This window comes from Notechis scutatus, chromosome 3 (assembly GCF_049901735.1).
Source record: "Notechis scutatus isolate UNSWTSFEM ecotype Mainland chromosome 3, rNotScu1.2, whole genome shotgun sequence".
In the NCBI taxonomy this organism is placed as follows: domain Eukaryota; kingdom Metazoa; phylum Chordata; class Lepidosauria; order Squamata; family Elapidae; genus Notechis; species Notechis scutatus.
In genome coordinates, this window is record NC_142011.1 from 140,257,129 (window position 1) to 140,272,380 (window position 15,252).

Sequence of the window (15,252 nt, forward strand, 5' to 3'; positions counted from 1 at the left end):
GCAAGCCCAGGTATGTTTGAGTGATAGAAAATTATGTAGCGTATGATTAAACGGATGAAGAACTTAAACATGACAATTGATATGCAACAACAGGAATATAAGTGGAAATTGAATATTAAATTTATCACAAATATAACAAAAAACTGGTAAGAGATGTTTTACCATTGGCGTACTATTCTAATATTAATTGCCAAAATAGACAATTGATTTTATAAAATTTCATGTAAATGCAATAAGAAGGTTTTTCCTTTTTCCACATTTAATAGTGAAAAAAGTAGTATGAATTATGTGATAAAGAGATCTAGATTAGAGAAGACAGGGCAGTAAGTTACTGAAATTGTTTGTACTTGACTTTATGAAAGGGAAGTTATTTCTTTTACCTTTTTTAATATATTTTTTCTTCCTTCCCCTCTTTTTTCTTTTTCTTTCTTATCTTTTTCTTAGTTTGTAAATTTTTTATCTTTGTATTTTTAAACCAATTAAAATTATTACTAAACAATTAAGCTTTTTATATCCTTAACATATAGTGAATTTGGCATTGTATGTGATAATATCTGTTAGAACACTTTATGCCTTTTTTTGGAAATCATATATAATATTCTCTCTACAAGAATGACAAACTAATCTGTGGTAATATGCATAAATGTCAAAAATGAATTTGAATTTGAAGAGTATGCTTAATACAGAATTTAATTCAACTTGGAAATTATTTATGGATTATAACTCTATATACAGATTTGTACCACAAGTAAATTTGATTAATATAAGGCTTGAATATATTAGTTCTTGGTTGATGTTAAAACTAGACAGAAATCTTTGCTAATTTGATATGTGGACTTATGATTTATATTATTGGCTACCAACTTGGTTTTACTAATGAATTCTGAAGTCTTAATACAAGGTGTTGGAAGGTCCTCATTTAGCAACTGCCTTTTTTAGCAATCAATTCTAGTTGTGATGAAAAAGTTACGTTATGAACAATACTTGCATTTATGACCTTTGAAGTGGGATTGTTGTATCCTTATGACTAGAATTCAGAGTCATCATATGAAGTTGAATAATAAGAGATTCAGAACAGATGCAAGGAAAATTTTACATGACACGCAGTAAAGCAGAATTTATTGTCACAGGTTCTTCTTCGTGACAAAGCAGACTTTCATTTTTAGGGAAAATTGCAGTGTGCAGTAGGGATTCAGGACAGCTCTATAAAAGTGGAATCTATGATAGAATAAAGTAAAAGATAGAAGGCTGATTCACTTTTTCTAAAAAAAAGTTCATTCTTTACAAATTATCAAATTTATTTAATTTAATTCTGGAATCTACCCATTATTTAGCTAATATACTCTCATTTCATTCCATCAAGTTTATTTTTATGTCCTGTTTTTTTCCCCCTTTTTCTTTCTGTAACTGCAGCTGGTGCTGAGAACAAAATTGGATGGGCATTTGGTCTGGGCTTAGAGCGGTTGGCCATGATCTTGTATGGGATTCCTGACATTCGCTTTTTCTGGTGCCAAGATGAACGTTTTCTGAAACAGTTTAATGTGCTTCACATTGACCAGAGCGTACAATTCCAGGTAAGATGAAAGTTGTTGACAAGATTAATAGCAAAATCATCTGGAATGTTATTTCTGTGGAAATACTACTTTCGTTCAGTCAGCTGTTTAACAACTATCTTGAGAGAAAACTATCAATGTCAAAAATATAATCTCTCTGGTAGATTATCATAGATGTTCTTATAGTACTGGTAATGGAGAAACTAACATTTAAGGTTAAAATTCTATAATGCAGATAATTTGCTTGAGTTATTTATTTTGGTGAAGATGGGAGAATAGGTGATATTCATTTGTAGTTTCATTAATTATATTTTATGTCAAGAAATAAAAGGTTAGGATTCTGAATCTCGAAAACTGAATAAAGAAAAATTCTGACTCTCATTTATGAGTGAATTCATCAAGGTGGTATCTGTGTGAGTTGTTTTTATCAGAGTCTAAATCTAAGATTCAAACTGCCCTTTTTCCAAGTAAACATTTTCCAGGTCGGTGTAAAACAACCATCTGTTCTTTGTTAGTAAAGTTTTGAAATATTGCCTTTCTTTTCTCAGCCTCAGTGATTTTGTGGACAGTCCACAAACCTTGACAACTACACGGGGAAAGAAGCTACTAATTTAATATAAAATTTTGTGTTTAGAACCCACCATTCTCCACAAACGCAATTTACTATTTATTCTTATATTAACTGATTTAACCAGTAATATATTCAAGAAATGGGCTAATTCAGCTCAGCTTTCTATGAGTTTCAGTATGCATTCTAATTTTATTCATTTAATCAATATTAACTGAAAAGGACATAGAGGTTGTTATTTTATGTGTGTTGTTTTCCAAGTATGGTCAGGCTACCAAATGATTATGAAGAAATAACTGGTTTCATAGACATGTGGAAAAGCATTTGCAGCTCAAGAAGGAATGAATCAGTCTGTTTCATCTTAAACAGTTTGAAAAATTGCAAGAGGGTGGCTGGGTGTTGAAAGAATAAAGAAATTAGGTGAATAAAATCTATGGGCTTCCACTACACCCCTCAACCTTTGGAAAAAGCCATACAAGTTCTAAAGCAACTGGTTAACTGGTTTCTTAATGAGAACAGTTTACTTATCTGGTGGAACCTGCATGTAACACTCAGGCATGGATGGTAGTACTGTTGATCCAAGTTGTGTATCCCATGCAATCCACAAGTCATTCTTCTTTGTGCTTTGAATAATAAGAACGAGAATGAAGAATTGCAGGTGTGTATGGAAAGAGATAATCTTTTTTTTTTTAATGCCATGGATCTTTCTCATCTCAGTGCACATTATGAAAAGTAAAATTAAATTGTTGGGCATTTATGTTCAAATGCCAAATATAGTACAAGAAAAATTATTGGTTATTCTGGTTATACTTCAATGGGGCTTACATAAGCCATACCATGAGGGAGATTGACCTGCATTAAAAATAGATAATATAATTTATCTGTGTTTGTGTTGCAAAATATAATGAGTATATAATACCACTGGTAAAACTGTCTCTGAGAGAAATTATTGTATGTACTCAAACCAGCCAGTTCAGTCACTATTATCTCAGAGTAGTACAATAATACAATACAATACAATAATACAATCATCAATTGGTTTTCTTCATATGGTAGTTTGTGTTTGTCATTTCAGTTTATCGTTAGTATTATTTCACAAGAAAAATTCATTCATTCTCAGATATTTTCATCAGATTGGAGTATGATGCTTAAATGGTTTTAATTTATTGTATTCTGCTTTCTAATAGCACATTTATTAAGAACAAATATGCATCATTAGTATGTAAATTGAATTTGGATGCCTGAAATAATGAGGAACAACCCACAATGTGAATGATTGGTTAATCAACTTTATTGTAATTGAGGATATGCACAAAGTGTCTGATTTTTGTAAACATATGAAAATATGAGCAAGTGTGAATGAATTCAGAAATTTTATAGATAACAAAAAGATATTATTGCAAAACAAGTTTGTTATGTGCATTCCTTCCATTCCACAGTAACAAGTTCTAAGATTCTTCTCAGTGAAAACATTATCTGCATACATGAAAAAAAATTGAGGGAAGTTACTAACATAACGTACATCTAATTCCACTCCTCTATAATATCTAACTGACAGAGCCAATGAATTTACAATATTTTTTTCCAAATGATTTTTTAAATGACCCACTCCAAGTTAAAAACTGTATATATTAGGGGGAAATTGAATATTTGAGCACATCACTGATTGATTGATTCATGAATTGATTGACTGATTATGATCAATTGAGTCCGTTTCAACTCCTAGTGACCACACTGATAAATTTTCTTCATGATGTTTTATCCCTGACTTACTTTTTCATGTCTCCCAAGGATACACTCATTGTCACTATACTTGAATCCCTCCACCTTGCTGTTGGTTGTTCTCTTCTTCATTTTTCTTTCATTTTTCTCAGAGTCTTTCCCCTTTCTTTGCATAATATGTCCAAAGGAGGCTAATTTGAGCCTGGTCATTTGGGTCTCAAATGAGAACTCTGGGTTGATGTATTCATGTAGGGAAGCATGCAATGAGGTACCCCAAGGTTCTGTCTTAGGCCCGGTACTCTTCAACATCTTCATAATTGATTTAGATGAGGGGATAGAAGAGGAACTCATCAAATTTGCAGACAACATCAAACTGGGGACAATAAACAACACTCTAGAAAATAGGCTCAAGATCTAGGAGGACCTTGACAGACTTGAACACTCGTCCTTATCAAGAACATGCAACTCAGTGATGAGAAAATTAAGGTTTTTCACTTCGACAAGAAAAACCAAATGTACAGGTATAGAATAGGTGTTAGCTGGTTCAACAGGAGTTCAAAGATGGTGGCGTATAACTAGCAAGGTGAGGCTCTTGCTCCGATGGTCATTTGATCACGAATGGGTCCCTACCGTTTCCCTTCCTGATTAAAATAAATAGTTGATCGTGGAAAGATTTGCTGTTCATCCCCGATCAAAAGAGATTCTGTTAGGTCGCCACCTGCATCAATTATCGGCAAAACTCACCTGATCCTGTGACTGAGGACTGGTTTCGAGAGCGCTTGCCATCCTTGTAGCCACCCTGAAGGACCGCTTGTGCCGGGGGTCCCAGAGCACTGGAGCTACTGTTTCCTTCAAAACACTGTAGCCCAGAGCCCGTTGGAGCCTTTCCCACCTATAAAAACCTATAAAACCATTGCCTGCACCGGAGAGCCTGAGGAGCCGAAGCTCTTAATTTCTAAAGCAGCGCTGTAGTCCTAAACCCACTGGAGCCTCGATCAACGGCAGAGCTCCAACCGCCGAACTTCCAACATCTGAGAGCCTGATCCCGGAGCACTAACCTTCCAGTAAAACTGCTGCCCAAACTGCCGCCTACATCATTGATCATCTGCGATCGTCAAATCCCACATTGGAGGTCCTGATCTCAGAGCACAGCCCTGCTAATTCACGCACTAGCCTAATTTCTAAGATTGCTGACCAAAGACAAAGGGATCCGTGAGAAGACAGATCTAATCCCTAAGATCGCTAGCTGATGATCTGAAATAATGAGTGAAGATTAACCTTCTGCCAAAAGACTTTCATAGTTAACTTCAGCCTAATATATGCCCAAAGACAAGAAGATCCCTGTGAAGACAGATCTGGTTCCCAAAAATCACTAACTGATGATCTGAAGAAACGAGTAAAGAGTAACCTTCTGCTAAAAGACTTTCATCTATACTTCCAACCTAATATATGCCCTCTTCCTATACCCCCCAGGACCATCCAAACTAAATCTTCTCATCTTCCTCCCATTATTCTCTTCCTGCCCTAATTTTTCCCAATATAACTCTGTTTAATTGATTAACTGATATTACTAAATGATTAATTAATTTTTACAATTATTAATCATTAGTGAGTAATATATTATTATAGATTATAATAGCTAGTGGTTATTGATTAGTTTGGTTTACTATTGAATATTAGTATGATTAGTATGTTTAGTGCAAATTAATGATTAGGACAATTAATTGACTAGTGTGTTTATTGATTAGTGTAATTAATTATTAGGGTCATTATTGATGAGTTAAATTAATTGACTAGTGTGATTAGTATAATAAACTGTTTGGCACGATATTACTTTATTGATTACCACAATACCTTGTTTGATTGAACAACCTAATCAACAAACCATCTCAACAAACCCACCATGCCAGGAAAACAATCCAATGTCAAACCTCAACCTAAAAAGAAAGAAATCCCTACTAAAAAACCGCAAGACTCTTGCTCTTGCCTTATTTGTAAGGAATCTTTAAAAGAGAATGAAGATTACATCAAATGTTCTCTTTGTAACAACTACGCTTACCATAATTGCTTAGGATTACCCAAGCAAATGGCTCTATTCCTAAAAACATCTGCCAATGCTTTTCCATATTTCTGTCTGCCATGCAGACCCAAACTAGAAAAATACATTACCCTGTTTGAAAGAGTCGATACCATTGAAACACGTATAACATCCCTTGACACCATTGTAGCATCCCTGGACACTATACAAACTAGATTGGCAAACCTTGAAAAAAAAGAGGCAGCACTAAAAAACAAACATCAAACATCTACAGACCATATCTCTACTCAACAACCGCAACCAAAACCCAATCCACAAAAAACAACAAATCCTACAAATATTGATATCCCCATCCTCATCAAAGAAGCTGTTGAGCGTGAATGGAAGCGACCAAATGCCATCTTATTTGGTCTAGAGGTCAATGACAATGATGACATCTCTAATGTTCGAAACATCATCAGAGAAAATCAAGCATCAACCATCTCCCCTGAAGAAATACTTGATCTTTCCCATGTTGGTCCTGAGCTTAAAAACAAAGATGGCTTGATGATCACACGCCTCTACAGGGTTGTTTGCAAAAATGAAACAAGCAAATGCAAATTCATTTTCTCAATAAATTCACTCGCAAAGAACAACAACAACCATAAGAACCTTCGTTCTCGCCCTGATCTAACCTTACAGCAATGTGCATGATCCCAGGAGCTACGTTCTGAGCTCAAAAGATTACATGAATTAGGTAATACAAATCTATACATTGATTACCGTGCTGACTGTATCAAAAACAAGAGCCTCAATCCACGTCACAATATCCATCACACAAACATCCAACGTTAGGGATGCATGCCCCTTACTTCCTCCAGACCCACTACTTCATATCTTAAATGCAAACTACTTAATGCAAGAAGCCTCGTAGATAAAATGCATGAATTCCTCATCCTTCTAAGCTCAACCACATTTGACATTATATTTGTCTGTGAGACATGATTAAATGCATCTTTCCCAGACTCCATTAATACTACAAGAGAATATCAAGTTATTCGGTCAGATCGCGAAATCCGTAGAGATGGTGGAGTTGCTATATTTTATAAAAAGTCTCTAAATCTGTTACTGCACTAGGACTGGAACAACTAGGAACCAACAATACTAGACTTAACAACTACCTCGATCTCATCTTCTGCAACAGTTTTAATTCAATTTATGGAATACAAATTAATGAACCCCTTTCCAACAGTGACCACAGCATGATTGACTTTTGTCTCAACATATGTCCTCACAAAAATCACCATAATGACAGGATCCCCAATTATAACTTCAAAAAAGGCAAGTATGATCTTATAGACAACGATCCCTCATCTCTTGATTTCTCTTGAATTCTATTCACTGGATGCAATACTGTTGAAGACCACTACAGTATATTTTTACTTGAAGTCAAAAGAATCATCAAACTATATGTACCAATAACAACTCCCAAAATGAGAAAAAAACAAATTACCCATAACAATAAGGAAGCTCCAATCAAAAACAAAATCCCTTTGGCAGAAAAACAAATCTGGTCACGTTGCCAACTTTAAAAGCCGATACAAAAATTTATGCCACCAGATAAAGATTTAATGTACCAATTATCACACTAAACAAGAGGAAAGCCTTCTACGCACCAATTCCACCCACGCTTTCTACAATTTTGTAAACAACAAACTAAAAGACTCAAAGTCCTTCCCACCCCTAAAAGAACCAAATGGTAAAGATTGCAACGATGACACCATTAAAGCCGATCTCTTTAACACATTCTTTGGCTCAATATTTGTAAACAGCAATGGATCGTGCCCAATATTTCCTAGTCGAACCACAGACAACTACAATGATCTAATACATATCGATTTTACAGAAGACAATGTTGAAAAAGCACTACGCAATCTAAAACCATCTTTCTCTATTGGACCAGAGGGAGTTTGTGCCTACTTCTTAAAAAAGCTATCCACTGCCATAGCCGAACCTCTAAGCATAATCTTTGAAAAATCTTTCAGGATCAGCTCCTTGCCAAACCTATGGTCACTAGCCACAGTCATTCCCATCTTCAAAAAGGGAGACCCCAGCCTAGTTGAAAATTACAGACCAATCTCTTTATGCTGCGTCACCTGTAAAGTCATGGAATCAATTATTAACCAATCCATTATCCTCCACTTAGAGACAAACAACCTACACTCTAACAAACAATTTGGTTTCAGAAGGAAACTGTCCTGTAACCTGCAACTCTTGCACTGTAAAAACATATGGACTACACAACTCGATCAGGGCAAAGCAATTGACGCAATTTACATAGGCTTCTGTAAAGCCTTTGATTCAGTGGTACATGACAAACTACTCCTAAAACTAAGGTCTTATGGTATCTCTGGATATCTGCATAACTGGATGGAAGCATTCCTGTCAAACAGACAACAAATGTTCAAAATTGGGAGCGTCCTATCAAATCCTGTACCTGTCAACAGTGGTGTCCCCCAAGGCAGTTTTCTAGGACCAACTCTCTTCATACTCTATATTAATGACCTCTGTGATTATATTAAGAGCAACTGCATTCTTTTCGCTGACAATGTAAAGCTATTCAACACCACTGACAATGCTGCTACCCTTCAAAAAGACCTCGACTATGTGTCAGAATAGTCAAACAAATGGCAACTTCAAATATCAACAAATAAATGCTCTATCTTACATATTGGCAAAAATAATCAAAAATAAAATACAAGCTGAATAGTCAAGGCTTTGTTGATGACAAAAACTTTGTCAAGGACCTTGGAGTACTCATCTCTTATGATCTAAGTGCTAGAACCCACTGTAACTACATAGCCAAAAAGGCATTAAGAGTTGTTAACCTAATCCTGCGTAGCTTTTTCTCCGGTAATATCACTCCAGTAACTAGAGCATATAAAACATTTGCTAGACCAATACTTGAATACAGCTCATCAGTCTGGAACCTGCATTACATATCTGATATTAATACAATTGTGAAAGTCCAGAAATATTTCACAAGAAGAGTTCTCCACTCCTCTGCTCGTTGCAGAATACCTTATGCCACCAGACTTGAAATTTTAGACCTAGAACACCTAGAACTACGCCGCCTTCAGTTCGATCTAAGTATAGTATATAAAATTATATATTGCAATGTCCTACCTATCAATGAATACTTCAGCTTCAACCAAAACAATACAAGAGTACAAAATAGATACAAACTAAAGATAAACCGCACCAAACTTGATTGCAGGAAATATGACTTCAGCAACAGAGTAGTCAATGTCTGGAATACTCTACCTGACTCTGTGGTTTCTTCCCCAAACCCCCAAATCTTCAACATTAGACTGTCTACTATTGACCTCACCCCTTTCCTAAGAGGTCTGTAGGGGGCATGCATCAGCGCACCAAAATGTGCCTACCATCCCTGTCCTAGTGTTTCTTTCTTTTCTTATTCATATCCATTTCATGTATTTATAACCATGTTTATACTTATACATGTTATCTAATAATTGTTTGACAAAATAAATGAACGAACAAGCAAGCAAGCAAACAAACAAACAAACAACAGTAACTGTGAGAGGGCTGTAAGAGTCCTAGTGGACAATCACTTAAATGTAAGCCTTTTTGTTGTCTATAATATTTTCAAGAGTCTTATCCAACGTGTATATTGCAAAACTGAATGTGTGTGTGTGTGTGTATGTGTGTGTGTGTACCCACTGCAGGCATGCATACACACACACAGCTGTTAAGTGAGTTTTGCCCCATTTTATGACCTTTCTTGCCACAAATTGTTAAGCAAATCACTGTAGTTGTTAGGTTAGTAACATGGTTGTTAAGTGAATCTGGATTCCCATTGACTTTGCTTGTCAGAAGGTCGCAAAGGGTGATCCCATGACCATGGGACTCTGCAACCATCATAAATATGAATCAGTTGCCAAGGGTCTGAATTCTGATCATGTGATCAAAACAGTTGTAAATGTGAAAAACAGTCATAAGTCACCTTTTTTCATTGCTGTTGTAACTTCGAACAGTCACTAAATGAAATGTTGTAAGTCAAGGACTATCAGTATATTATTTTTCATCCCAAAATGAAAAACAAAATAAAAGCACAGAGGGAAATACCTAAAGTTATTTACTGTAAGAGCACTCACACACAAATGTTCATGTGTGGATTTTTCATATGAGCTTTTTCTGGCAAAGGTGTAAACAAATGGGACAAGTACAAGTTCTTATAAATTATCAAAAATAATTCTGATGAAAAAGACAGTTTGGCCGTGCCTGGTTGCTTCTACAGTTCTTCATCTGGATAAGAAACATAGGGGGCTCACTGAATACAATCTGAGTCTATTCTCGCTATGTCCAGAGGCAGGGAACCTTATTGTGATTTTCAATTAGATGAGACTGAATATTGTGAAGGATTTTGAGAGGGTATGTATGTCTTTGGAATCATAACAGCTATTCTCAATGTCAAGGTGAAGGAGCTAAAGAAATTTTTTTTCACAATTTTCAAAAGCAATGAACTCCTATGAATGATTAAGATTCAAAGTACAAAAGTCTAGAAAACTTTTTTTGAATGAAAAAATCTATATCCTAATTCATCGTATTAGTGTTACATTGGAAGAGCCCACATCATTTTTTCCTGAATGGTAAAATGGAAACAAATTGGCAGATCAACTGTATTAACTTGAGGTCTTGAGGTTGGTTATGAACTAAAGAAATTATAACAACAAATTTCCAAAGTTCTATCTTTCTATGCTTTGTATTTATTTAGCTTCCATTCTTTCCTCAATATTTGTACTTTCGTGGTTGTAGTAGTTTTAACGTGTCAATGTGTTAGAGCACGGGTATCAAACCCGATTGTGTCACGTGATGTATCACGGTGTTTTTTGCCTTTGCGGAGCTGGAGAGGGCGTGGCCTGCGCATGATGCATCCAGCCCATGGGCCTCCAGTTTGACACCTTTCTGTTAGACGAAGATAAACTCATTCATCTACTATGTGTGGTTCCTCCCCTTTGGTCTGTTCCAGAGACAGCGAGGACGACTTTTCCTAGTATTGCATATTAATAACTGAACTAAAAAAAGTCATGTACTTCAGGATTTTACTTCTGCTGTGCTTTAGTACTCTGTTATTTAATTACAGGTGTCTTGCTTGCAATAAAATGACTCTAATTATACAAATATAAAGATTCCATTGAAAATTACTTTGTTTTTCTCAATGGCATTTTAAATTATTATGGTACTTGTTCTCAGATCACAATACATAGTATAGCATTAGAAAAGTTTATTTCATATCAAATCTAATGCAAATGGCTAATTCCTAAATTTTTAATACATAGATAATTACTTTTATTATTGAGATATACAATGCAGCAGACAGAAATTAAAATAAAAGAAATCTGACATACATATCTGATATGATGAGTATTTTCATTTAATGGTTACTCCATTTCCTAAATTGCTAGAGGTTTCACCCATTACTCCTTGGTTAAATTTTCATTGTTGCACATTTCTCACATATTGTTTTATATCATTCCATCTCCTGCTCCACTGTTGTATTTACTGTTATCAGTTCCTCTGATGCTTCAACACTAAGGCAGTTAAATTTCAATAACTGCTTTCTTGTGCTTCCATATTCCAGCTTTTCAGAACCCATTTGACTATATGATTGAGCTTATTTTAACAATCTATCAGTCACTGAGATCGCTCTGCATTTCCAGAAGAAATAATTGGATATAAATAGGAAATGCAGGAAGAACAGAACGAAACAAAAGAGAAATCAAATGCATTAGAGTCCAAGTCAAATGCCCAAAGCAGAATACATTATCACCATGTCAAATATTCTCTTTATGTGTACCTTGAAAGTAGCTAAACATTTTCCCCCCTGAAAAGTGCTCAACGGTCTTCAGGTTTTGTTCAAAATGTGCTGCTGAAATGATCTCTAGTTCCCTGGCTGCCATTTTATCTTAACATTGTTTTCCTTCTGCTCCACTTCCACAATCTAATTTACCATACTGCCACTGAATTTAATGCTATTGCCCGGGGCGGGATGCAAATATTTTTACTACTGGTTCTGTGGGCATGGCTAGGTGGTACAGGCTAGGTGGGTGTGGCCATGTGACTGGGTGGGCGTGGTTGTTTTTTTTTGCAGCACCCCCCCCCCCCATGCTCCAATATATATTTTTTTTGCCTCCTGGGCCTCAAGGAAGCCTCCTGGGAGGCCATTTTTGCTCCCAGGAAGTTTCCTTGAGGCCCAGGAGGCAAAAAACAGAGCACAGAAGGGCTGTGTACCACACACACTCCCGCACTCCATTTTTTTTGCCTCCTGGGCCTCAGGAAAGCCTCCTGGATGAAGCAGTAAGACGGGGGGGGGATCCCGGCACAGCTGATTGTTGGAACAGCTGATTGTCGGGAGGAGAAAGAAAAGAAATACCAGTTTGGCCGAACCGGTAGCTGTTTTTTACTACCATTTTGGCTGAACAGTAGCATTTTTTACTACCAGTTCATTTGAACTGGTAGAATACCACCATTGTTATTGCCTAAGATAATCCACCTGAGTTTGTTTCCAAATACCATGCTACAACCAAGACAGAGAGAACTGTGGTCCAAAATATTAAATCAAAGATAACACCTGAACTCTAGTTCGTTGAGTCCTCTCCAATTATACTCCCAAATCTTATTTTCATCCAATTTTGAAATAAGAAGCATATGAAATAGTTTTTAGTTTACTGTAAATTAAAAAATTCCTCTATAAAAGAAAATCTCGATCCAATATGCAAACAGCCACATTAATTTTGTATCACCCCTCTGCTATCTGTCAACTAAAAAGATACTCCTCTGGTCTTTTTAGCTGCCAGAAAAAGGGAGTGGGGGAAAACAAGGCATTCCTTAAATGCCTGGATAATCACACAGATACACCCATAGCCCAAAGTTATTGGAGCATAACAAGATTACTGGAGAGCACGATGGATGACTCTTGGAGACGGATGTGTCCCATTGGAGAAGTCACACCCAGGGAGTGGGGGGAAGTCCAGGGTCAAGGGGGAAATGTATGAAGTAATTTAGTATCTACATCCAGCTTATGCCAACATGGCCATTCCTAATAAATCAATTTACTTTTCTCTGAGATGCGGCTAGAGGGTGGATTCGTTGAATGAGGGTGGATTTGTTGGAGCCCTGACACTATCGTAATTCTGGCCCATTCCAAAGCAATGACAAAACAATCTTTCTGCTGAACTAAGTACCGTGCAAAAGTTTTAGCAAGGATTTGGGAAGGAAAAACAAGTAGAAGAAAGTAGCTGAAAAATTAGACTTCCTAATTCTTTTGCAAAAACTATGAAACAATGTACTTTAGTGCATTATATAAACAAGGGCATTTTAAAACTTGTGCAACTCCATGGCAGGATTTTTATTTCATCAATTGTAATCAAAAAAGTAGTTTTTGTATATTCTAATATAATGTTAACTGATTTTTCTCTTACCTAATGGGAAAGATCCCAAATCATAATATTTTCACCACCATGCTTGATATCCATTCTTGTGAAGTATTGTCCATGGGTTTTGCCAAACATGTTTTATGATGTGATCAAATAATTTTATACAGTTTTTGCCTTGTTTGTCCAGAGCACAATATTCCAGAAGTCCTGGTCTTTGCCTAGATCAAGGGTCTTCAAACTTGGAAAGTTTAAGACTTATGGACTTCAACTCCCAGAGCTAACATGATTGGAGGAGGAATTCTGGGAGTTGAAGTCCACAAGTCTTAAAGTTGTCAAGTTTGAAGACCCCTGGCCTAGATAGTTCATGAGTAAACTTTTAGATTTGTTCAGATATTTTTTTCTGGACACCAAATATTTCCTCCTGGCAGACCTCCGTTGTAGATCTCGGGTTTTTTCCAGCTTCTTTCTAATGTGGCAAGATACTTGTAGGTCACATAGTTAATTTCTGGGATTCTTAGAAATTTCTTTCACTATCTGTCTTCATGCTGAACTTCCTGGAATGCCTGGCTTAGATAAATTCCAGGCTCATAGGCATCTATAATCTTCTTTTTTCTGACGACCTTAGAGAGAACTTTTTCAATTAAGGCAGCTCACACTTCAAAAAGCAAAAAACAAATCATATTAAATGTCTAAATAAAATAGGCTCCTCTTAGATCCTTTCATTGTTCTAATCATTTGCTCTGTTGCATCGATATAGTGCTGTACTTACTTTTTCCCATGCAAAATTTGCATTTATGTTTATTTAAGTTGCACAACATGTGACCAAATGTAAACAGTGTGTGATATTTGTTATATTACATTCCCTTCATCTGTCAACATTATTGAAATGGGATCAAATATCTGTATGTTGAAATACACTGAAAGAGTAAAATAAAATCAGTAGGGTATATTTACTTTTCTACACGACAATATTTTAAAGCTTAGCTTTTATTATGGTTGCAAAATGTAGCATCTATTTATCTGAGGCAATTTTTGTGCCACCCTGATGTGGTTTTCTACACATATAAAATACATCAGGAATAAAATACAATAAAATAGTAAAAGAGAATAAAAACAAGGTTAAAAAGAGGACAAACGCAGTCTAATAAAATTCAAAAATCATGGGAATTGATGCCTAGGGAGAAATAAATGTAAAGACGTTTAAAAAAAACAGCCTAGAATACATTAGTCTTAGAACTTCTGTCATGAATATCGGAAACTACTTCCTTGTATCTGTTCTGTTTTGTTTTGTTTTATATTTTTCCTTTATTTTTGTCCCTTTGTTGTACTTCTAGTTTTTTAAAAAGAGTCCTTTCTTCTTCTTTTTGTTTATATGTTGTTCTTAAAAATATTTAATAAAAGTAAGTGTGGGGTGTGGGTGTTGGGGTATTTGTAGCCTTAAGCCTTGGTATTTTAGAGGGGACTAGTCATTGTGCCCTGGGTCAAAGCTAAGCAGGATTTTCCAGATTATGATACATACCATCCCCTTAAAGTCAGGTGTGGACATACAGAAATATTTCTAACTATTGAAATATATCTGTATCAAATACATATCATGTCAAGCTTGCAACAGATAAACATTAGCTTGCAACTAACAAAAGCAGGGGCAAAGAGAGAAAAATGCAGATAGCCATAAAACTAATTCTAAAAAATTCTTATAATAAACAACAGGAACCATTGTCCTAAACCACATGATTAGTTTGAACAGTAAAGAGACGCTGTCTGTTTTATGTTATGAAAGCTGCAACAGAAGCAAGTGAGAGCATTGCATGTTTTGTTTTATTTATTGTGTATCTTTGGATACCCTTTGAAACATCATACTCCTCCCCCAATACACACTGACCTTCCTGTCCTTGCCTAACATCTGAAGACCTGGCTCGGCCAGCAAGCTGG

The 15,252-nt window shown here is 35.8% G+C and overlaps 1 protein-coding gene across 7 annotated transcripts in view; it reads left to right on the forward strand.

The window, feature by feature from the left end:
• The window catches only part of FARS2 (phenylalanyl-tRNA synthetase 2, mitochondrial), a 212,660-nt gene that overhangs the window by 129,657 nt on the left and 67,751 nt on the right, over positions 1 to 15,252 (forward strand). For 6 of the 7 annotated variants that reach the window (XM_026676648.2, XM_026676651.2, XM_087961248.1 and 3 more), the window contains one exon: positions 1,414 to 1,574. In XM_026676648.2, coding sequence (XP_026532433.1) covers positions 1,414 to 1,574 — 161 coding nt within the window. Of the gene's footprint in view, positions 1 to 1,408; positions 1,575 to 15,252 lie in introns of all 7 variants that reach the window. The other variant, XM_087961246.1, reaches the window with a different exon arrangement.